The sequence below is a fragment of the Stegodyphus dumicola genome, chromosome X2 (assembly GCF_044657685.1).
Source record: "Stegodyphus dumicola isolate Sdum_Otavi_A_Nest chromosome X2, ASM4465768v1".
In the NCBI taxonomy this organism is placed as follows: Eukaryota; Metazoa; Arthropoda; class Arachnida; order Araneae; family Eresidae; genus Stegodyphus; species Stegodyphus dumicola.
In genome coordinates this window covers 115,995,622-116,019,500 of record NC_140781.1, presented here as the reverse complement: position 1 = coordinate 116,019,500, position 23,879 = coordinate 115,995,622, and the positions used below count along the sequence as shown (strand labels likewise).

The window sequence follows — 23,879 nt, the reverse complement described above, 5'->3', positions numbered from 1 at the left end:
AGACAGACTTTATTTAATTTATTTAATAAACATTTCCTTATAAGATAAAATTAAACATTTAATCGGTGAGTTCATTTAGAAGCAATAAGTGCGGGAAGGCTATACGGAAATTTTTTATGTTACAACAACACATATTTGACATTTTATCTTGAAATTAAGAGTCTAATTCAGCATTAGAACTTGGAGGTTTTGGCAGCTATTTTCTAGAGCAGTATTAAAAAAGACTTTAACAATAAAACAGAAAAATTATATACTCCAGAATATCATTTTTAGCATGTTTTAACTTTGGCTAGCTGTTAATATTTTAAGTTTCTTGAAAAGGCATAGCAGTTACAAAACCTTTTGCCATGTCACCCAAACTTAAGTATTATAAATGCATAACTTCTTAATAAAATTCCTTCTAATTCAGAAAATCGAACTATTGGCAGCAGAAACACACCAAATATTCCAAAATGTTTGAATAAAACAGCTAACTTTCCGTTTAATTAATTCTAAGCGACGCCTGAAGATAAAATACTAAAAATTAAATTCCTTGTCCCAATTAATTAATAAAATCAGTTTAACTAAAGTAAAAAATAAAGTTCATGAAATTATCTAGTGTTATATTTTGAAACCAATGACGACATTTCTTCTGCGCACGCTATTCTGCTGTAGCGGTTAGGACATCTAAATAGTCATTTGAAGATCTGTGGAACGAATCTCGAACATAGCATAATTTATTTTTCGTGTTTCCTGCTCCGAAAAGTTAAACAGTATCTAAAATTTAACTAGTTAAAATTTACAACATTTTAACTGTATTTAAAAAAAATTAGCTTCTAAAAATAATTTTCACTTTTTTAGAAGGATGAATTTTGCGATACATTATAGCACCTTGTTAAAGCACCTTATTTAAATCTTACGAGTTTACGTGATGCATTTCTACTTCAAATGATATATTAGGAGTTTCACATTCCTTCTTTAAAGTGAAATTCGCTTTTAACAATAAAGATGAATGAAAAATTTTAATTTTAAGATTCTACAAATAAAGCTGTAACGTAACTGAAAGCGAATTTAGAGGCGTCTTCAGAAAATTTCTTATTTATAAATCTATAGAGCTTCAAATATTTAAAGAAGGAATATTTGAATGCATTTTTTTGAACTGTTCGTATTTCAGATTACTTTATATTAGGAGTTCTCAACCAAAGGGGCAATTCTCCTGACGGAATTTTATAGTTTCAAGGGGGATACAATTAGCTTATTATTTGGCTGTTAAGTATTTTATGAATATTAAAAAAAACTACTGTTAATTAAATTTTGATATTTATCAACATTTTCTGTATTTTTGTTGTTAAATTTATCAAATCACGTTAAAAATAATCTAAATCTAAATAAATGTGTATATATTTTTGGAGTTTGGGAAAGAAAGGGGAGATAAACTTCTAGCAATAGTGAAAAAAGCGCATGGGGTAAACAAGATTTAGAAACACTGCTCTGGATACTACGAATTTATTGATAAAATCACAGTATTTTAAATATTTCAATGAATAGTGTACTATAAGGCGAAATAAAAAAACTAATAATGCATTGTTGAAAAAATGTGACTCAATACAGTAAATTAGAGTAAATAATTAAACAATTTATTTTAAACTACTAACTGTGATTTATGAATTACCAACTTGTTCTTCGAAAATGTTGTTGCTTCATTGCATCGAAAAATTTTAAGATGGGAGACGTTTCTGTATGACTATTAGTCCGGGATTAATTAAAAAGGAACTAATTTAAAAACACAGAAGTAATAAGCTCACAAATCAATTTACTGAAACTCGCACGAAAATAAAATTTGTGGTATTTACTTACGTTCTAAAAAAACAAATTTCGATATCCATTCTGTGTTCACATCGTTCTTACAGGAATTTCAAAATATTTTGCCTACAGATTCTGTTAATATAATTCCTAAATAATATTTTAACATATTTGTTTTTAGTTTAAATTTTATCCAATTACATTACATTTTATGTAAAGGTCGAATATATCACTTCACATGAATGAAATTAACACTTAAAGTATTTGAAGTATTCTATTTAGAGAATGAAAATTTTAAAAATCTATAAAAATACTATTCTATTTTATATTATAAATTTTAATTCATTCAATAAATTCACAGAAAATGAAGAAGCATTTTACGAAAAATCCGTTTGTCTGACAGTTATGCATAAAGCTATCTGTAAGTCACCAAGAATAAGCAGCATATAATTTTTGTCTCATTGAGAGAGAATGCCGTATAGGTTTTAATGAAAAAAGTTATTTAGCATTTGTTAGAACGATATTTAAAGATAATACTATTGTGTTTGTAATGCTATTTCAGAATAATACTGTCACTGTTCTAATGATATTTCAGAATAATTCCATTATTTCTATAATAACATTTTAGATACAACATGCGAAATATTGATTCTGAGCCCTCTTCAATATAATACACATACTGCTAAAATTACTACTAATAAAGAATCTGGCTAAAACTAAGGATTACTTAAAACTTGTCTTTCACACAAAGAATTTTTAGTACAAAAATCAGAGTGGTTCTTACCTGGCTTTATTCTTCCTAAAGTATCAGCAATGCTTCCCCTAACAACCTTTTCTACCACTGCGCCCATCTGACAAGAATCAAGTATCTTGCCTCCCGCTATCCTGAGACCTAACATTGCTGCTCCTGATGAAGTGTCCATGCCTTCTTTAAATGGTTTCTTTAGGATCATATGTCCAATCATCCGAGTACCATCTTTAGAAGGTTGCCAAGACACTGGGTGCTGTAAATGCATAAAAGGGAGTTATATTGCGTTTCTCGTGTTGTTCCTATTTTTTGAAATTTTGAATCATAGTATATTAATTGTTCTTATTTTGGAATAAACTATACATTTTAATCAACTGAGAAGTAGATGCTATTAATTTGATTAAGAACAAAGAAAATTTCAAATTTCTTAAAAGCTTATTTTTGATATAAACGGCAAAGATATTTATTTCGTGCCAATATGTCTGTAGACTATCCTGCTAGATATTTTCCTTCGTTTTGCCTCTTTCTGTTAATACCTAGTTAATGCAAACAAGTAATATAAAAAATTTGAAATCAATTCCTACTTAGGTCAACATAGAAATATGGGGAGAATTTTCGCTTTAATAGGACATAGCATCTGCTTCATCCAACCCTAGAAAACTACAATTCTTTTATTCCATACCCTTTAAAAGACTTTAGAACTCTGTCTTACTTTTGCCACTAATTTTTGTTAAATATTACAATGCCATTTATCACAGTCATGTACTATTATTTATAAGTTGTTATAATTCCACAGGTGAGAATTCCTAAAAAATGGTCATAATTTGTAAGTCTTATAATATATTTAAAAACAACATATCTTTAGTTCCAATAAGCAGGAATAAATAAGTAGGAATTGACTTAATATGTGAAAAAAGTGTATTAACATCAAGTGCCATCCACTACAAGTTTAAAAAATGTATTTGAAATTAAGTGGATGAATAAAAAGTATTTTTTTAACGATTGAAAATTTGAACAGGATATATGAAGAGTGTGAACTAATAGTAGGAATAAGACATTTTACCTATCTCCATATGTTTTTGGTATAGCCAGAAACCAGCTGTTGCTTAAATAAGATATATGACAGTGTAAAGAAGACACTCAAAAATTGGTTGCGTAGTGCATGTAAATAGTGCTTTTCCTTTATAATACGTTTTCTGTTAAAAAAACAAGCGTATAGGCGTTCAGTAAGCTTCCTGAATTAACTCAATACTAGTAAATATTATTATTAGTATTGACGTAATTCAGGAAGCGTAAAAAAACTGTATTAACATCAAGTGTCATCCAGTACAAGTTTAAAAAAATGTATCTGAACTTGAGTGAATGAATTAAAAGTATTTTATTAACGACTGAAAATTTTAACAAGGTATAGGGAGAGTGTGAACTAATAGTAGTAATTTAAAAAGACAATTCTTAGGCAGCCGTTTCCCAGATTTAAGTATATTTCATTGTTCTATTAGCATTTTATTGGTATAATATTATTCAACACTTAAAAAAAACTAAATACACTGTAGGGTTCTCTAACCTTTACTAATAGTTATTTTAATTAGTCAACTTTTTCTGTCTTTCTTACTCCTCTTGCGTTTCTCGCCAGTATGAAAATCAGAACGAGTGTGCATTTAAACTGAAGTAGCAAAACGTTGAGTTAGAGCATGATTTCAACCGTGAGCGCGCGTTGTAAGTTCTAACAGCTGTTAACTTTGAATATTGTCTTCGTATTCTTGCCGATGTAGGTTTCTGGGTCAACTTGCTAGGTTTAATTGATTTCTGTAGTCTTGCACTACTAATTAGCTTTGACTTTAGTTGTTACAGTATCTGTTTAGTGCCTCACCGCAAATGGTACGTGACTATCTAAGCACGTAAGTCAGTGCCATATGTAAATTATTGTGTTCAATAAAGGGGTCTTTTACACCTTCCTTCTGCTGTATTCATCTTGGAGTCTTTGCGAGAAGTCGCAAAGATAGACTTTTAAGTAGATCTAGTTACATCGTATGTTAGCTAAGAAGACTAGATCCTACATGTTTTGTTTCCTATTAATAGAGATACTACAAACGCCCTTTTAATTAAAACGTTCCTCAAGATTAGAAAAATTGATAAATGGTAGTATCTGAATTTATACTAGTAGAAGGTGCAGTAGAGTTTCTAGAAGTTTATTTCGACTAATTTTAAATTATTGAACATTGCAGCCCCAATTGTAAAAAAGAATTGCCTGTGAATGTTTAAATTATCATATCACAGTCAAAGTTTTATAATCCATAATTCTTGATAATAAAGCTTTATAATGATTGTTATTAGTCGACAGCAATCTTGGTATGCAAAAACTATTATGTATAGTATAAAACTTGCTTGATAGTTTAAGGGCCCGTGCTTCCCATAGACTCGTAACGCAAATTTTACGAGATTATGTAAAATGTGTTCTTTAGTTTTTTCCCTACAATGTCAAGATAGCTTTGTTTATTTGAATATTATAAAGCACACGAAAGCTATATGCCTACGGAAAGGGAAGTCTTCGCTAAGGCCTTCCTAAGGGAAACAGGCTCGTATTCATATCAAATTATTGCAATGGAAAATGCTTGGAGCATCAAGTTTTTATTTCTCCCCTTTGTTTTTAAAGAAGCCCGATTATCGTTTTGATAAGTTTCATAAAATTTTTAGTAATCTTTTAAAATACAGTAAAATCTTTCGTAATCGGTACTTAGTTCAAAGGCAATACCAAAATAACGGCCCTTTTGAAGGCTCAAATGTAAACCCGAAATTTAGGCCTATGAGATACAAAAAACTTTAAGGAACCAATAGTTTGAAGACTTAAATGTAGACAAAATTTGTGCTACTTTTCTGCCGTCAAACATAAGAACCATTATCCGACCAACAAATTATCCTGACTGCTGCCCGGTACCTTTTATGCATCTATGTATGAACTTTGAAAGTAGTATCCATGACTTCCAAAATCAATTCACATTGGAAACGACAGGTTTAATTTGGTTCCTGTGTAGAAAGATATAAAAAACACTATTTTACGTCGCTGTTGGGATAAATTTTGGCCTGTGATCATGTTCTCAGATGACGAGTCGAACGACAAAGATCCTCTTGGGTTTTAAATTTCTTCTGGTGCCCATGTGAGGAATTTAATGTAATCAAATACTGGGAGAAGTTTAGTGTTAGGAAAGAGGAGTTGCAGATTTGGAAGAAGAGAGAAGGTGCGGGAGGTGTAGAGAATTTTGCTTCCGCCCCACTCTCTCAAGGATACGATGAAATAATCGGCCACGTACTGGAAAAGGAGAAAGATGATGTTGAGGCAAGAAGGAAATTGGTGACGAGACACATGATAAGAGAAATATGTGGAAGGATTGCAGACTTTCATCAGATTTGCCGAGCAATGCTCATCTCTGTCAGTATATAATGTCAAGAAGCTTCATTGTATGCACAGCGAATTTTTAAAACTTAGCAAGAATCTATAAGCAGGCAAACATTCAAAATTCTATATCATTACAATTTTTAAATTTAAGAATTTAATTTAATTTTCAATAAGAAATTTGTATGTAATAATATATATGGTATTTTTAAAATAATGCTTAATAATCTATGATTGGTGTTTTGAACCATTTTCTCGTGGTCTACTTGTAAGGATCCTAAGGTTTACTAACGTTTATTTTATTTTAAAACTGTACTATCACTTCTTATTTTCTACTTCCGGCCAGAATTAAATGCTTTAACTTCTTTATGCAAATTGACTTGCTAACGCTAAGTACTTAAGTTGTGGCTTTTTCCCAAGAGAGAGAGAGGAAGGAGTTATAGGAAGCAAGCCGCTTGCCACTGTAGTTTTATGAGTTTTCACTCTGTTGCTGGTTGCCTTTAAGGCCAGAGGTTTAGCCCTCTTGATAATTGTAGACGTATCGTAGTTTTAGCAGCTCGGCGTACTACATACGTACCTTTCTTTAAATAAAGGCCAATCTTAGCGCTAGGCATTTGTATACTAATTCAAAGTTAGTTTTTAGTTAGAGTTTTAGTTAGTAGTTTTTATATTCTTACGTTCAGACCTCAAGTGGTTAGTCTTTGTATTCCGAAGCTCGGAAGATCCTGTAAAAGATTGTAAATAAAGGGTTTCGTATACTCTTCCTGCTTGTGTTGTCTATTTCACACCTTCTTGAACATAGCTTGAGTAAGCTCCCTGTTTCGATTCAGGACCATTCATGTTTCCAACGCAAAGCAAGAGAAATACAAGTCCTGATATACTCAATTTTAAATATTAATGATGATGTTTACCAATAGCCGGCGCCTGCGAAGGTCGCTGTTTTTGGCTGATGCTTCTTTGTCAAGTATAGAATTCGGGATCATCGGTATCCTAGCTTGATCACTAAAACGCTGCAGTCAAAAACAGCTGAGTCTGACATGAACGATTTTAGAAATACCTTTCCTTCGAGGCGAGCTCAGCGTTCCTGAGATTTAATTGGAGCTTCTGAACTGAGCAAAAAGGAGATTTAACTGGGTTTTACTGAACTGAAGGACAGTTAAGAAGCTTTGATTATATAGATATTATACTCATGCATCTTTATAGGAATCATACTAAATCACTCGTTCGTCCAAGTTTTATGTAGGTTCACTCCTTTTTGTTTCTTACGAGTTATCAGTCTAAAATTCTGAAAGATAATTCGTATATTCAGTAATTTCGTATAATTCCGTTTATCAGTAATATCCAGTCCGTACAAGTAGTATGTTATGTCTATATATATATATATATCACTATATGTGCCATGGCAAGAGTCTGCGTGTTATATCAGGTTCATTATTATAAATGCTTTGAAAAATCTTTAATCATAGCCATTCTGTTTCAATATTTCCTGATGAGTGTACATATAAAACATTTTATTCTATATATAGATATATAAAAATAAATCATCATTTAACTTATACAAATATTAAAACTCATCATGAAAATATTTATCCTTTTTTCAGTTAGTACCTGTTTACCACATTTAAAGGACATCGAATATATCATCATCGGAAGGATGGGGCGCTAAACGAAAAGAAGCTAAGAATGGTTGAGAAATCATGGTCTAGAGCAGTAGTATTCAACCAATGGCTCGCGGGGGTCCGGTAGCTCGCTGTCTTATCTTTATGTAGCCGCCAACCACAATTCCGATATCGCCATGATACAGAAACTTTAATCTTAATGCAAAAAAATAATAAATTTACGATTACACGTCATGTACAGGAGCGTTGCATTTGGGGTCACCTACTCGCGTGTTATCACCTTCACTCTGTCCCTGTTTCCCCAGTTTTATCTGCGCGGCGTATTAGGATTAGAGTGCCTGTTTTACAAAAATCTTGTTCGTTCTTGGCACCACTGTACGTCTGCATAAGCGATGAGTCATCCTCAAAAGACGAGGTTTTATAAAAATTTGCATTCCATAAAAGACGAGGAGGATAATTAACATGAGGACAATTTCATATGACAAAAAAATAGCAATAATTTAAATTTCTGTAATTTAAGTATAAAGGAATCAAATTAGTTTAAATAAAATCAAAATTTAATTTTTGCTTTTATTTAAACTAATTTGATTCCTTTATACTTAAATAATGAAATTAAGAAATGGACCAAAACAGATGAAAGAGTCTGATAAGCAACGTATACTAATAGCAAAATCTAGTTTTGCGGGTGATTAGGAGAATTCGAAATTTTGTATATTAAAGAAGATTAGTCAAAATGAATGCAAGCTTTAAGAAGACAATTTCCAGTTATGGCATCTGCATGCGATGACGTTATGTATTTTGCATAAGATAGCATCATTTGTACCGTATTATAATAAAAGAAAGGTTTGCTATTTTGAGCTTGAAGTACAATTAATATATTTCAACCTCAATACTCTCTATTTATAGGATTTTTTAAACTGCATTATAATTATAACTAGGTTTACTTGTTCGCTTTGAAAAATAATTACATACGGAAAAGCCTAGGGGGAAGAAAATTAATACTTAAAAAATTCTAAATCAAATTTTTTATTTTCATGTTTACAAATCAAATAGAAAACATAATTACAAGTTTAAGTTTTGCATTTCATTTAAAATTACAAAAGTTTGTGACAATAAATCCAAAATTCTAACTTCTTCATTATGAATTCTGTAATAATCTTCTAAAATATAATACCTTATAATATTTTACGATTTCTTTGTCAGCTTACTTTATTAAAACTTTATATGAATTAACAAAGCTATGCAGTTAATGTCTTTTCTTTACACCTTATTGGTTCCTAATACTTCGTTCTTAAAAAAGAGGAAAATTTAAAATAATTTATTCATCAGGAAGTATCAGAATGTTAGAAATTAAGAAATGCTTTACTTTTTTCGTTAAAGCCAGATGAAGATACAGCAGCTATTAATAGCCATACTTAATATACAGATTGCTCACTAGAGAGAATATTACTTTGATATGATACGGGCCAACGGTAAAGAATGGGACGCCTGCCCACTGTTGAAAGAGAATTTTTTCAGTGTTACCGTAGTGAGAGCTGGGAAACACTCCGTGCCTTGTAGTATTCAACAAGCTCTTTCTTGTATTTCTCACGTAGTTTTATTTTTCCTTCTGAACGTTGGAATTTTGAAGAAAAGTTGCATGACGGTGTTTAATGTAACGAAATTTATAAGCAGCTAGTTTTTATACTCCCCGCAATTAAACTTACCCAAAGAGGAGGTTACTTGCATTCAGTAAGATAAAACAGGAATATTATCACCATGAAAATTTATCATTAATGGGACATTTATCTCCATGAAAATTTCATTTTGCAAATCATTACAATCTATCTTAAGTAATATTCTTGACTGTCAAAACATTCCTTGATGACAATTTTAGCATATATAATTACTTTGTTTGAAGAAGATATTCTTTAAAATAATGTAAAAGAAATTCAAAATTTCAAACAAAGCTGTCAACTTCAAGACGTTTAAATTAAGTAATAATCATTCTTATATAGAAAGAATCCGGACGTCACAAAGAGTTGCAATGAGTTGGACAAGCAGTTTTAATGTTTTATGGGTTAACTGTGCTTTTTAGCAGCCATTCATTCTTTGATAACATTTAAAATAATGCTACTACTTTAAAATAGTAAAAACTTTCGATTTATACATAAAAGTATCTTTAATACGATGCGTAATTTATCAAATTTGGATATGAAGCTAATTTTGAAAATATGATTATATTATGTGCTTAGACAATATGCCTCCAAGAGGTGTTTCAGAAATTTTGCATTAAGTTGTGCATCTGCAGTTGAAGAACTAAAGTACAAGTATTAATAGATCTCTCTAATATCGGGTTTTTTTCTAGAAGGGCAGAAAACAATTTGTTTTCAGTTATGCCTTAGCAGTAATTTTTAGATGGATCTATAGAACGTTTGCAATGTATGGAAGGGATATAAAAGATATCTTTATCTGGAACTTAACACGCCACTGAGAATACCATTACTTCTTTAACACTTTTATAACTTATTTCACAAGTAAGAAAAAGAAAAGCAGTAAATGGTGCATTAAAATCTCTTACCGCGAGGAACTTTTTGATTTTGGCATCTAAAATATCTTCCTTTTTCCATTTTACTCCAATGGACTCCAGTTCACCTGGAATTAGAAACAAAAATTTCAGATAAAGGATTTATGAAATCTTAACTTCAGCATATGTTAAATCGTCAGTTTTCAACATACATACTAATGCACTAAAATTACACATATTTTCAGATCTGTGGGTTGGTTACAAACAGCATTCCCCTATTATCAGAGTTTTTTTGTGGCCCGTTCCAATAAACGTACCGTAATGAAACTTAAAATTTAGATTGCTTATAAAATGGGAAAAAGAATTAACAAAAAATATTCAAAATTTCACCCTTAAATTGCTATTTTCACCAAAAAAGTTTTTTGAAAATAGAAAATATCAAATTCTCAAATTAAAAACTACACTTCCGTATAAAAAGCAATTGGTCAGTAATAGATAATTTTTCTCCTTCGATTAGCATGACTTTAAATAAAAGTAACGGCTTCTAGTTGTCAGTTTATTTTATCAGAAATGAAGTTTTGTTCATCTGCACTGCGATAATGCCGTCGTTTGAACTGACTGTGAAAGAATGTACGTGAGAAGACTGGATAAGGACTGATAAAGAAATTTGAAAATGCTAGAAATTTGTGTGGTTCCAGGGAAGGGACGGCGACCTATTCCGCAAGACATCAGTGTTGCTACGGCTTACGGAGCTTCCAGTTTCCAATATTGGAATACGAGTGCTCTGGTAATAGCACGTGAATTGCCCATTTTCTTGTCAACAGTGTGGGAAGAGTTGTGGTTCATTTTGAAGTGGCTATAAAATCTACATGGTGGAAGATGTGCGAGAGCTCGCAGATTTTACTTCCGATTTCTCTCAATGATGGTTTTCACCAAAATGTGGCCCTGAAGTATTCTATGGACAGTAGAGGAATATTTTAAGAAGAAGATGTAACTGCTCAAAACTGAAGCATGTGGTTAGCTTCGCGTACTGATGTGGTGCATCAAGTCTCAAAACATGCACTGCGTCCATGTTTTGAGACTGTATACGCGAATTAACAGTCAATTTTATTTTGCAGCCATGTTTCTTTGAAGAACCATCACCTAAAGGTTCTGTAATGTGAACCAAATTTAGCGATGCTTTTATCATTTAAAGAAGGTTTTTAAGAGTTTTTCTCTTTCTGTGGGCCCATAGCTGTGGGGACTTCTAAATGATCGTATTTATCAAGAAAATATTTAGATTCTGCCTGAGATGAAGGTAGCATAATACGGCATATCATGGATAATGTTCAAGATACTCTCCACGTGGCTATTAATCATGCTGTCTTACTCTTCCTTCCGGCAATACATAATATGCCCACTTGGATGCACAGGTGTCTACCTTTTTCATCATGCACCTATCCTGTGCTACCAAAATATTATAAATGCCTAAGCTTGGGTACAGAATACTCGCTGCAAACCTATGTGCCTTTGCCTTAGAATTAGATTATTTACCTCAGGATTCCCAATTCTGAACAAATTATAATAATTTCTCTTTTAAATAAATTTTTATTCAACAGTATTGTGGCAAAAATTTGAAAGATTTATTTCTTTCGGAGTTTTCCCCCCATGGTCTAAATAACCCAATTCAAAGTCAAAGTTTTATTAATGCATATTAATTAGAAAGGCTGCAAGGGACTCTGAACACTAGACGTTAATTTTAACCACTAAGTATATGCAGCTGTGACGAGGTTACACTGGATTTAAGTTGTGGAAGTCTTTTATGAAAACAGCTGATAGATTGCATCAGATTATGATGTGAACAGCTAAGACATTATATCACTTTCCATTGGCGACTCAGTTATTCGCCAACTTGTTTGTTGTGACATGGGTAAGCAATTTTATCAGATAAGAACTCATTTTATTTCACTTTGCCTAATAAAGAAAGAGGAATTTTATGATTCTTATTCTTCTCACCGTATAATTTTGTTTGGCAGAAATGCTTAAAGGCGGGATTTTGTGAACCTCGAGGCTTTTGTTTCTTTCGCTTTCTTTTGGAGCTGAATAAATGAATGTTATTATGGCATTGCTATTGAAGGCACGTTTACGTCTAGGTGCTGTTGTGATGGCTGCTGAAATTATCACCACGATCATTTATTGAGAGCTACCGCCCCTTTCTTTTTCTGAAGTTTTCTGATTGGGGACTGGAGATACCCATATTCTCAGGACGGAGCCCCGGTTACGTTTTTCCATCCGACGTTCACCGTATTGGAGACCAGTGTTCACAACGGGGTGGTGCAGGCTGCTGTTACGAAGACTGTGTAAGCTACATAAGAATACCGTTCTTCAGTGCTAGAAGTAGGAGGAAGGATTCTACACTGGCCGGTTTCGAAAAATTAGTGCGGATTTCAGTGTAATATGGAGTAATGAATAAACAGTCTTTGTAAATATAACAAGATCTCCATACTTTTTGTATTGGGAACAGCATAATCATGACACGGTAAAGACCAAGAATCTACCAGTGTAAGCCATTATACGACTCATTATGAGATCATTATAACAGTACCACTCTGAACACTAACACCACGTTAGTCAGGTTGACTTTAATACTGATATCAATATAATTCACATCAGTAGCAGTATGTATACTAGCATTGTACTATTAGCTATAGTTTGAGATTCAACATATGAACTTCATGGGTCAATTGAGCAATATATATATATATAAACAATATGACTACTGATTTAAAGTGTTAATAAGTATTAAAATAATCTCATGTTAGCATTTATTAAAATTTAATCTGGTGTTATAATTCAATAAGAAAATAAAATTTATACAAGTTTAGATGTCTGGCAAACACAAGAAGAGTTAAAGTAGATGGTTTAATTATATGCAGTGTATGAGATAACATAAAATAGTCCCACATCGCTGCAATTAAATTTTTAGTAGATTTAAAATCAAACACACTACTGTACTACTTCAAATTTAAACCGCCCCAGTAGCGTTAAAGTTAAGCCCCAGTAGGAAATTTAACAAACTGGAAAATTTAACAAAATAGTGAAAAATAACTGCCTTCGAATTTATGTTCAGATTGATTTTAGAACTGGAATCGTAAAAAATTTAAAATGGCTTTATTATAGATATAAAAATACCCACTATAAAACCATTTTGTCTTTTAAGACCTGACTATTTTAAGACCCAATCATTGGGGAGTGGAAGATCGGCAGAAATAAGTTGTTAAAAGATCCGCTTTAAATTTAAGTCGCAGCCTAATTTTGAGTTTTAAAAATCTGAATAAAATGTGCTACTTAAATTCGAAGTAATGCGCTAATATTATTCGCAATTAAACCTCACATAAAATTAATCTGTTATTCAACGTGCAAGAAGCTTCTTTTATGACTTTTATAGGGTGAAATTTGTTAGGATAGAGCGGTTTAGAAATAACCTATTTTTGAACAAATACTCATTATTTTCTAATAATTGTCTTCCATTATTTTTACATGCTGTTAAAAATTTTTGCCCTCATTTAAGTTTCTAAAATTGTATCGAAAGTGTTGCATGGAGATGTGTAGGGTATGTCATAATATTCATATTTCAATTAAGCATATGAATGGGAATTATATGCTTAATTGAAATCTGGAAGTGGAGAATATGTCTGTTAGTGCCTGATAGTAGTCCACTCATTTATATGTTCACAGAGAAGGTTTTTGACAACTGAAACAAAAGAGGAATAGGTAAGACCTTATGTTCACTGAATTTATGATGTGGATGTATAAAAATTTCTGCCAGCAGCTTTCTGTATTATAAGAAATTAAGCCTCTAAATTTATTTATTTAAAATTGTCATAAATTTCTTCATTAGCCCTAATCTGAAATATACTTATGACATGATGGTTTTGCCAGACAAAGGTTGTTTAGTTACATTTTATTGTGTAACTACCATATCTTTCATCGAAGGCTATTTTATTCAAATAAATTGGTCATATTTTGGTTTGATGTCTTAAAAGTGTGTGTGTGTGTGTGTGATTATGGCAAAGCCTCGAGGGCTATCTGCCTATGGGGAGGGATGCCTTCGTGGAGGACTTTCTAAGGGAAACTGGTTCGTATACACGTTACACATGGGGAAAACCACGAAAACGCCCATGCAGCCAGCCCGTTCGTGGGATTCGAACCTCGGACCGAACTACCAGTGTTCAGCGACTTTACCGCTCGGCCGCTGGTGGGCCTGATGTCTTAAAAGAAGAGAAATCAAAAGACACTAACATTTTATGCATGTACTTTCATTAACTACGGAGAAAATTATTCGTTTTTAACTGGAAACGGATTGTAGAGGCAATTATGTTTTTCGTAGCTGGAAAGGAAAAAGAAAACATCTAAGCCTTTATTCGAATCACAGATTTTTCAAATACCAGCTGAACGTACTAGTACCTGATACCTCAAGAGCATACATAGGATAATTTGATAATTCCTTATATTATACCCCACTTAAAGAGCGATTGGACAAAAGACATCTATGGACCAAATCTAAGCAGAGAAGAATTATCATCCAGCACATTTTCGTTCTGAAGTCGCTATGGAGATATTAGGGTTAAGAAACGTGAAAAATCGACTAAACCCTAGCCGAAATTTGAACGATAGTTCTCCCGATTGCTAGCAAGACGTACTTCCATTTACACCACGAAGGCATGTGGTAAGAAACGGAAAAATATATTCACTCTCACCCACTTAAAGCATGACTGTGGAGCAAAATGCCAAATCCTGGCGAATTATCGCCCATTACATTTTAATTCGATCGCCACTTGTAGAGTTTATTAGATTTCTTGAAGCAGGAAACATGAGAAATGTGCAATACCTGCCCTGGTACTCGATCTCTGGACCTCCATATTGCTAACCGGATGTGCATCTAATTACATCATGAAGGTATATGGTAAGGAGATTTAAGATACATTACAAAGTAAATAGAAATAAGTAGAGTACAATTTGCAATTTTTTGTAAAAATATTTCTCTTGTTTTGTTGCAATAGAAATAATAAATAAGTGTTTTTTTTTTTTTTTTTTTTGCCAAAGAGAAAGCGAATCATTTTTGTATTGAAAAACGAAGTTTGTTAAAAGCTACCCTTTCGAAAAGCAAGGGAATATTGTCTGCATTTGAATTGATTTCATCTTAAGGCAAGTAAAGTACTCTTCGAAACCAAACTTATCCCTCTTAAGCATTATTAAATGTGGAAGCAAGAATAAATAATAATAAAATATAAAAATAAAAAAAACTGAAAGCTTTCAGATTTTACATTACGCCCAAGGGGGCATTTTTTTTAACGTTTTGTGTGTTATTTTTATTTATTAAATATCATGTTCTTCGCACTTACACCATAAAATTCAGTTCAAGAGCAATATCGCAAAATAATTTTTAAATTAGCATATTTTTAGAATTTCCGATAAACAGTCTCGCGCGCTGGGGATTAAAATGTCTTTTTTTTCCTTAGAGTGTTCCCATTACTTTAATGTGTTAATGTAATTAAAAGTTGTTTAATTGCGGCTAAGCCTGATTTTTTTACTATAGCAGCCATACATGTTTACATTTGAAACTTATCCGAATAGTGAATTAAGTCTTTCTGCACCTTCAGTGTCTTTTTGCCGAGTGGGACCAAAAGGAAAATTTTAGTTTGGTGCGGCAAAAAATATGCCTGCTGGCCGAATTGCTTGTTTTTGAGTAGAATCTGTAATTTTAATTGTAAAAATTGTTTTAACCGTATTTGGTGTTGTATGTTTTTCTGTATCTTTCAATCTTTAATTAAGTTTAAATGAAATGCAGGAAAAATGCGTATAATTTAATATTCCGTACAAGGAAATTATGTGGTGTAACATATCGGATTTTTTCTATCGTCTATAGAAACGTTTCTTTCTCCCGATAAAATCAAATTTAGTTCCATCTATTTGATTTGAAATACCCATTACTTGAAAACTTTCTCGAAGGACATCCTATGATACACTTCCATAAGCTGATAATATCTACAAATGTTGCTCAATCCACAATAAATTCTAGTCCGTCCATCATTTTATCCTGCACTAACACAATATTCCATGCTGCAATTTATACTTCATAAAATTTCCTGTGCAGAGATTAGAAGGATCAAATATTGCTTTATGAAAAATCAATATACCTATTTATAGTAAGTAAAACACATAATCGTGCCTTTTAAAACGGGGATTAGAATGTTTTGCCTAACTTGGTAATCTTGATATCTTTATGTGATGGTAATCTTCAACATCACATTAAAAGCCTTCACCGTTGGGATTTTCACTCGTATTTTACGAGTGAAAATCTAAAATCTAATCTATTTCTAAATATATTTCTAAAATCATTTTGATTTTAGAAATGACATACCAAAGACTAATAGATAAAGATGAAATAACAGCTTTGGTTTCTTCTTGCTAATCTGATTACCTTTGTCCTGTATTTTACTTAGATGAAATTATGTGAAAGAAATCTGCTTCCTAACCATCGGTATTAGATTAAAGTTTCAAGCAGCAGGTGCGAATATACATAATAAAAACCTGTTGGCATAAATCGGGATTTATTTCTGGTATTACGTTGATTCAAATCCTAGATATACAGAGAAGTGTTTTGCTTTATACAAATTCAGACCCTACTTTCTGAAAGCAAAGGCATTACTGAACATATGATAGCAAATTGTATATTGGAAGTTGAACAAATAATTCATGTGCCTCTGTTATATTCTACATGCAATATCAAGCTGTCATTAATCGCTTGAAATAACGAATCCCGACAGAAATGTGTAGAATTTCCCCCTGTACCTTTTCATTTAAATTTAAATATTTTTTCGGAAACATGCATACACAAGAAAGAGTTAGTAAACAGTTATATTATTTGTACTTAAACCTTAAAAGTAAGAGTAACATTTTCAAAATTACTTTTGAATTAGCGGTTGTATGAAATCTATATTTATTTCTCCTCCTTAAGTATTACAAATTTTACTTTAATGTACTTTCTTGATTTGAGCTGTATAATTTATTAGAAATATTTCATCTTCCAAAAATTAAATTACAAGCCATCAGGACGACTTTTGTTTCAATTTCAATTTTATTTAAAAATTCTAGCAATGGCTGATAATTTTAAAGGGTATGCACACCGTGTAAAAAAATTAAAATATTATATCTAGTGCCTTTATTTCATTCAGAATGTTTGTTCAATTAACATTTACTCTAGAAGAGCGTGCAATAAGTGCCTAACAATCGTTTACAAGATAAATAATGAGATTTGCTTTCTCAGTTTCTTATGTAATTCTTTTTGACTCTAATTAGCCCAACGATTCGTTAAGTGTCGGATACCAGCAGTGAAAAGGGCTGGCTGCATGGGTGTTTTCGTGGTTTTCCCCATGTGTAACGTGTATACGAGCCAGTTTCCCTTAAAAAGTCCTCCACGAAGGCATCCCTCCCCTTAGGCAGATAGCCCTAGTGTGCTTTGCCATAATTAAAATACATACACACATACACACCAGCAGTGAAAAACATTTAGTCACAAACTTCAAGCCGATTCTGAACCTACTTTCTGCAGATCATCGTCGCCGCTAAACCTTGAGTACTGAAGTGTTGCACCGTAAAATTTAAATATTTCTGCTGACTTTACCATTGCGTTTTACGTTTATGTTTTCTTGATCTTAATTAGATAGCAGATTTGACACCAGTTATCGTGGTATTATCTGGCATATAGTCAATAAGAAGTGGTTTCTCTCCTTCCTTGAAAATTGTGTCCGAAGTCTTTCGTGCAGATTTCTGGTTTCTAGCTACGCGGGGTTGGGAAGCGGCATTGTGATCCCATACTATGTTCTCATGTTTCTTTTCTGAATCACAGTGACGAAGCCACGTTTCATCATTGTGGTCCAGGCATAAATAAAATGTTTTTTAGGCTTTTATCATGTACTAGCAGTGAATCAAAATTTTTATTGGCGTTTACGATAGAGATCTTAATTCTACAAAAAATTCATAGGAGCATTTGATCCGATATTTTCTGGAAAATTTCTAAGACCCACTTACGCGAAGATCTTTGACATCGCTATCCTTTCATGCAGCAATTTTCCACCGATCCAGCACTGATGATAATTTCCATAGCTATCTGAGAAACTGTCTGTCTTCTATTTTCCATTACGTATTCTTCTACTTCCAGCACAAATTTATTCAGTGCTCTCTGGAACTGTAATTGAGCGACCTTTCTCCTTTTTAAGTATCATAGTCCACATTTTCATGATACAGAAGGATCGCAATCACTCACAAAACAATATTAACTATTTTATTACCTATAACTATAATTTTAAGAAACATCATTGATTGACAACACTTAACAGCCTTAAAGTAAGCAAATAATAACGCCTACTAGTACTGCGTTTTTCCTATTTCCGAACATTTAATGACTGTACACGTTTTGCATCCGATTTTATTTATATTTTAATTCAGCATTCAGTAGAAAAGGAACACTTAATTTAATTTAAAATTATAACAATTAATTAATTATGTGTTACAACTTTTTCTTTCATAATTTTTCTTTTGTTTATCTGTAAGAGATTTAAATACCATTTCGTGAAATGAATTTAGCAATTTTAAATTAGAAAGCTGAATGATTTGTTTTCAGACAGGTTTTTTAATATAGTAAAAAAGGATTAGTTTCAATCATATAATGAAGTACAATTCTGAATTTCACTGATTATTTACCAGCCGTTAAAATTGCATTAATAAATTATATGCAACACTCTAACATTGATAAAGTGAAATGTAATTCTGGAAAAGAAAAGTATTAAAACATATAGAATAGAGAAAATTAATTTAAATGCTTAAAATTTGGTTTGCACTGTGATAAAGTCCTAGATAATTAACGAAAGTAAAAAGTGCCAATAATGAAATTAGCAAAAATGAATGCCATGACTTCATAAAAAAGAATGAGCAGAATTCTTAGGTCGTACATTTCTAACCCTGTAACCAATTCCCGCGAAGCTATATTTAGCACGCCTGACACACCCATTTCAGTTTCCTTGTTGATGTGAATGCCCCTTCAAAGGAATTATATTTTTTAGGCTTTCAATTAATTTTATGTATCCTTTCTATTCAATAATGGAAATGAAATAATTACATACACGAAGAAAATTTCTGTTTTTGAGAAATTCTGTTTCTTATATACGGAATCTGAAATTTGCTTTTCGAATAATATGAAAAGAATTCACATTTTCGAAATTGTTGGAAAAATGTTTCTGTTCTGAACAACGTTTATGGCCATTTATTTTTCCTTTTAATCCTATTCTATTTTCTATTTAGATTCTATTAAATGCTAAGTAGGTAGTGTCTTGCAGTATTTCGTAATAAGCAAAATTGGTGTTTACTTTTATAGTACAGTAAGCATGGTTCAGAAAGTAAATTTCCTAGCCATATGGAGTAATTTACTGTCATAAAAGCATGTATCATTATATTTTTATTAAATAATGTATTTACTACTCAGTTGATTTACAAAATCCCATAATTGAATTGATAAAACATAAAACTAGTTTTCTACATGAAAATTAATTCTACAAAAAAAAAAAAAAAAAAAAAAAAGAATCATATTACCGATACAAAACGGGGGAGAAATTGAATTTAGCAGCTGAAAATTCCATCTACGTCATCTAAAAATTCTTCCTTTTAAAATGGTACGATTCTACTTCTCCAATTTAAAAATTAACTTTAGTCGAAAATGAATTTGGCTTACTTTTTCGACAAATGACTTCCGATCCATTTTCCGATAATACTATTTCTGTTTTAACTTAACTGATTTATAGAACGCAATATGCATTTCTAGTGACAGAATATGTGTTAAATCTTTGCCAAAGTTGCCTCTTTTGTACTAATGAATTAGAGATTCGTGAATGAAATAGGGTTTCATGATGAAAATTAATGGCATTGAAGATTAAACGCATGAGTATTTAGAAGAAAAAGGAAATTTATAGAAGAAAATGAAATTAAGGAAACTCATAGTTAAATTAGCATAAGGTTTCCTATTTCAGAAATCCTTTAGTAGAGTTTCGTGAACCTCAATGACATATCACTGACAGATTTCCTCAGTTCTTATGCGAGGCACTGCAGAATATTTTTATGCATTCAGTGTATATATATATAGGATGATTCAGCTAAGCGTGTATAGGTTAGGTTATATGAATATGGCGAAGCACACGAAGGACCATTACCTAAGAAGAAGAAGGTCTTCGTAAAGAACTTTCCAAGAGCAACTGGCTCGTGTCCACGTTACTAAGTGAGAAAACTACGAAACTAAACATGCAGCTAGCCATTTCACCTAGAATTAAACTACGGTCGATCTCCCAGTATTCAGCGGCCACACGCACTAGGCCACCGTTCTTTCGGGATACCTGAAATTCATCATTTTACATCATTGGGTTTAACAAGCTCTGAGATTACATCTGGATCAGTGTAAAAAAGGCTGGTTGTATGATGAGATGGAAGACCTTGTAGAAGGTACTCATGTCTCTGTAACTGCTTCGGAAATCCGAACGTTAAATGTATGCGATTCCATGCGCCGACGAAGTGAACTTGTGTTACAACACAACGGTCGAATTTTTGACCACCTTCTGTAACATCAGCACGTTTCACAAATGTTTTGTGAGTAATAAGAAACATTTTTAAATTCTTGTCCTATCTGTACTCTAAAATATAATATATGTGTATATAAATTATATTTTTCTTACATATTTGTGTTTTATATAATCTTTTGCCGCTCTTTTCAGCAGTATGATTCCGATGCTAGAAGTTTATACAATCTTATCTGAATCCTCCTGTATATTAATATAATCATATTATACTTGATTATAATACCCACTGAATATGCTTCCGTTTTTGTTAGTTTTAGGGATTTTTTATCAATGCAAATTTATTATTTGATATCTCTGAACGTATCTAGATGAACGTACCTATCATTTGCATTTGGCTATATTTTTGGCACAAAGCAAAACTTTAAATATCATATGATATCAATGTATGGCACTAACGTTATCTAGAAGGAAGATGGTAAAATTCGGAATTCTTGGCATAAATTATGAAATTTAGTGAAATTCGTCTGTCGCTGAAGTTTCACACTCATATCCAGAGAATACGTTTCGAGTAGCTATATAGTAATAGCACAAATAACTATCAAGTAATTAAGCAATTATTTTTATTATATTGCTTGTATGTAATATAATCTGCTGATATTGTAATGTAATCAACTTGCCAACATCATTCCTCGATATCATGATGTTCGTTAAAACAGACGGCGACCGGATTACGTAATTATTACATATCTATATTTATCAATTTATGTAATACAAAAAAGAAAACAATTTTTATATACTTTTCGGAATCATTTAGAGCCCGATGTATAAAAATAATAAAGAAGAAAAATAAAAAAATTCAGAAAATAAAATAAAATAAAATGTCACATACAATCATTTTAGAGAATTGTTTTTAGTTTTTGAACTCTTTTGATTATTATTTTCTTTTATAATCTGATCGCAAATTCTAGCCGACTCGGAAATATTACACTCTTTTTTAGGAATTATTTCTAGTAAACCGTGAGCAATTTTTAGCGTCTTCTTTAGTTTATAAGGTATTTCCCCCACCTTCTTAGCATGCCTTCGTGGTGTAGTGGTCAGCACAATCGGCCCGTATTCGAAAGATCCGAGGCTCGAGTCCTGTCTAGGGCATTGTTCATTCTTCATGTCTCTAAGCATCGAAATAACCTAATGTCTCTACATTGCCGCCCGAACTAAAAGGTGCACCACCAGGATGCGATTGGGTCCCCTAATCCCCAGTCACCCTTTAAAAGGGGAAGTATATAAGGTATTTCTCCCGCCTTCTTAGCATGCTTTCGTTGTGTAATGGTCGGAAGTCTCGGCCGTATTCGAGAGGTTGGATTGGGATAAAATCTTACCTCAGGCCTCATTTGCTCTTCGAACCAATATTTACGACAGTACATATTTCTATCCAGCAGAATCAGTTCACGGCAGAAACTTAAGAACTCCAATTATTATATTGTACGAAAACGTATCTGATAAAGAAGAGGAAGAAAATAGTCTAGTGGACTATGTTTCTGAACTAATAACTCCAAGGTGGAGATGTCAAGAATTCACTGACCAGCATATGGAAGAAGCCAAAGAAAGGCAAAATCTCTGGTATGATCGCAAAACCGTAGAATGTAAATTTCAGGAAGGAGAATTAGTCCTAGTTGTGGCTCCTTCGAAGCCAATCAAATTGTCAGTTAATAACTATCAAGTAATTAAGTGGGGATGAAGTCAGTGGGGATGTTCTGGAAAAACAGTCAACAATTATCAGAGACAAATTATGTAGTCGAGTTTCCCGAGAAAAATAGAACTCAGATGTAACACATTAATATGGCGAAACCGTATTTTCAATGAGCAGAAAATATAAACTTTCTGTGTTTAGAAGACAGGATAAACGACTATGAAGATGAAATATTCAGTCTAAATTATAGCTCAGATACGGAAACATCTGAAGGTTTGCAAGGCATCCAGTTGAATTCACTGCAAGGCATCCAGTTGAATTCACTGCAAGGCATCCAGTTGAATTCACTGCAAGGCATCCAGTTGAATTCACTGCAAGGCATGCAGTTGAATTCACTATTTTCTGAAATTCAACGGAAAGATTTAAAGCAGTTGGTATACAAGTATTCCTGTATTATCTCTAATGAACCAGGATATACTGACCGCACTGAACATACTATTGAATTAGCAGATTTACCGATATGAGCAAAACCTTATCAGATGTCTTCCAGACAAACCGATATTTTAAAAATTGAAGTAGAAAAGATGATAAAACTCAAAGTAATAAAACCAGGTGAATCGGATTTTACCTCTTCATACTCATTTCATACTGGTTGAAGTTCCTGGGAAAGAGGAAAGACCATGCATTGATTACTGTCGTTTAAACAAGGCAACTAAGACACAATACTTTCCCTTGCTAAACATTGAACATTTTGTAGAAAAAAGTGTCATCTGCCAGATATATAACTGTTCTAGATCTTACCCTAAGTTACTGCCGATCCCACTAACTAAAAGAGCCCAGCGTTACGCTGCTTTTGTGACAAGTTTAGGCACATTTAAATTCTTAATGTTATTTTTCGGGCTAAAAAATGCACCATATGATTTTAGCCGTTTGATGGCAGGATTATTAATAAACTGTGAAGAATTTGCTGTATCACATATTGACGATGTCACAGTATTCTCACAAACTTGACAAGACCATTTGAACACTTAGAAATTACTTTGGAAAAGATGAAAGTGGCTAAACTGCTTATTAATTCTTCGAAATGTCAGTTTACTCATACGATCGTGAAATATCTAGGTCTTGTAGTAGGACAAAGTCAAAGAAGACCAGCCGAAGTAAAAATCCAAGCCATAAAGAACTTCCCTAAACCTACCACGAAAACAAAGATCAGGTCATTTTTAGGACTTGCAGGATATTCAAGGTATATTTCTGAATTTTCTGTGATTTCTGTATCACTGACAGATTTGTTAAAAGGAAAATGTTGCAAATCAACCATAAGTTCGAATGACGTATTTAAACTGAACATTTTGTCTTGAAACAATTTGAATGTATTTAAACTGAACATTTTGTCTTGAAACAATTTGAATGTATTTAAACTGAACATTTTGTATTGAAAGTTCCATAGAAAAAAGAATTGTTTGAAAAGTTCCCCATGAGAAAGGAATTTAAGACTGTAACGTATTTGCGTTGCTACGATACCAACATAATACCAATAAGAAA

The 23,879-nt window shown here is 32.4% G+C and overlaps 1 protein-coding gene across 2 annotated transcripts in view; it reads right to left on the bottom strand.

The window, feature by feature from the left end:
• Positions 1-23,879, bottom strand: part of LOC118197358 (regulating synaptic membrane exocytosis protein 2-like) — a 376,040-nt gene that overhangs the window by 83,656 nt on the left and 268,505 nt on the right. For both annotated transcript variants that reach the window (XM_085808856.1, XM_085808855.1), the window contains exons 4-5: positions 10,101-10,174; positions 2,567-2,786 (exon numbers count right to left, since the gene is read on the bottom strand). In XM_085808856.1, the coding sequence (XP_085664982.1) occupies positions 2,567-2,786; positions 10,101-10,174 (294 nt within the window). The remainder of the gene's footprint in view (positions 1-2,566; positions 2,787-10,100; positions 10,175-23,879) is intronic.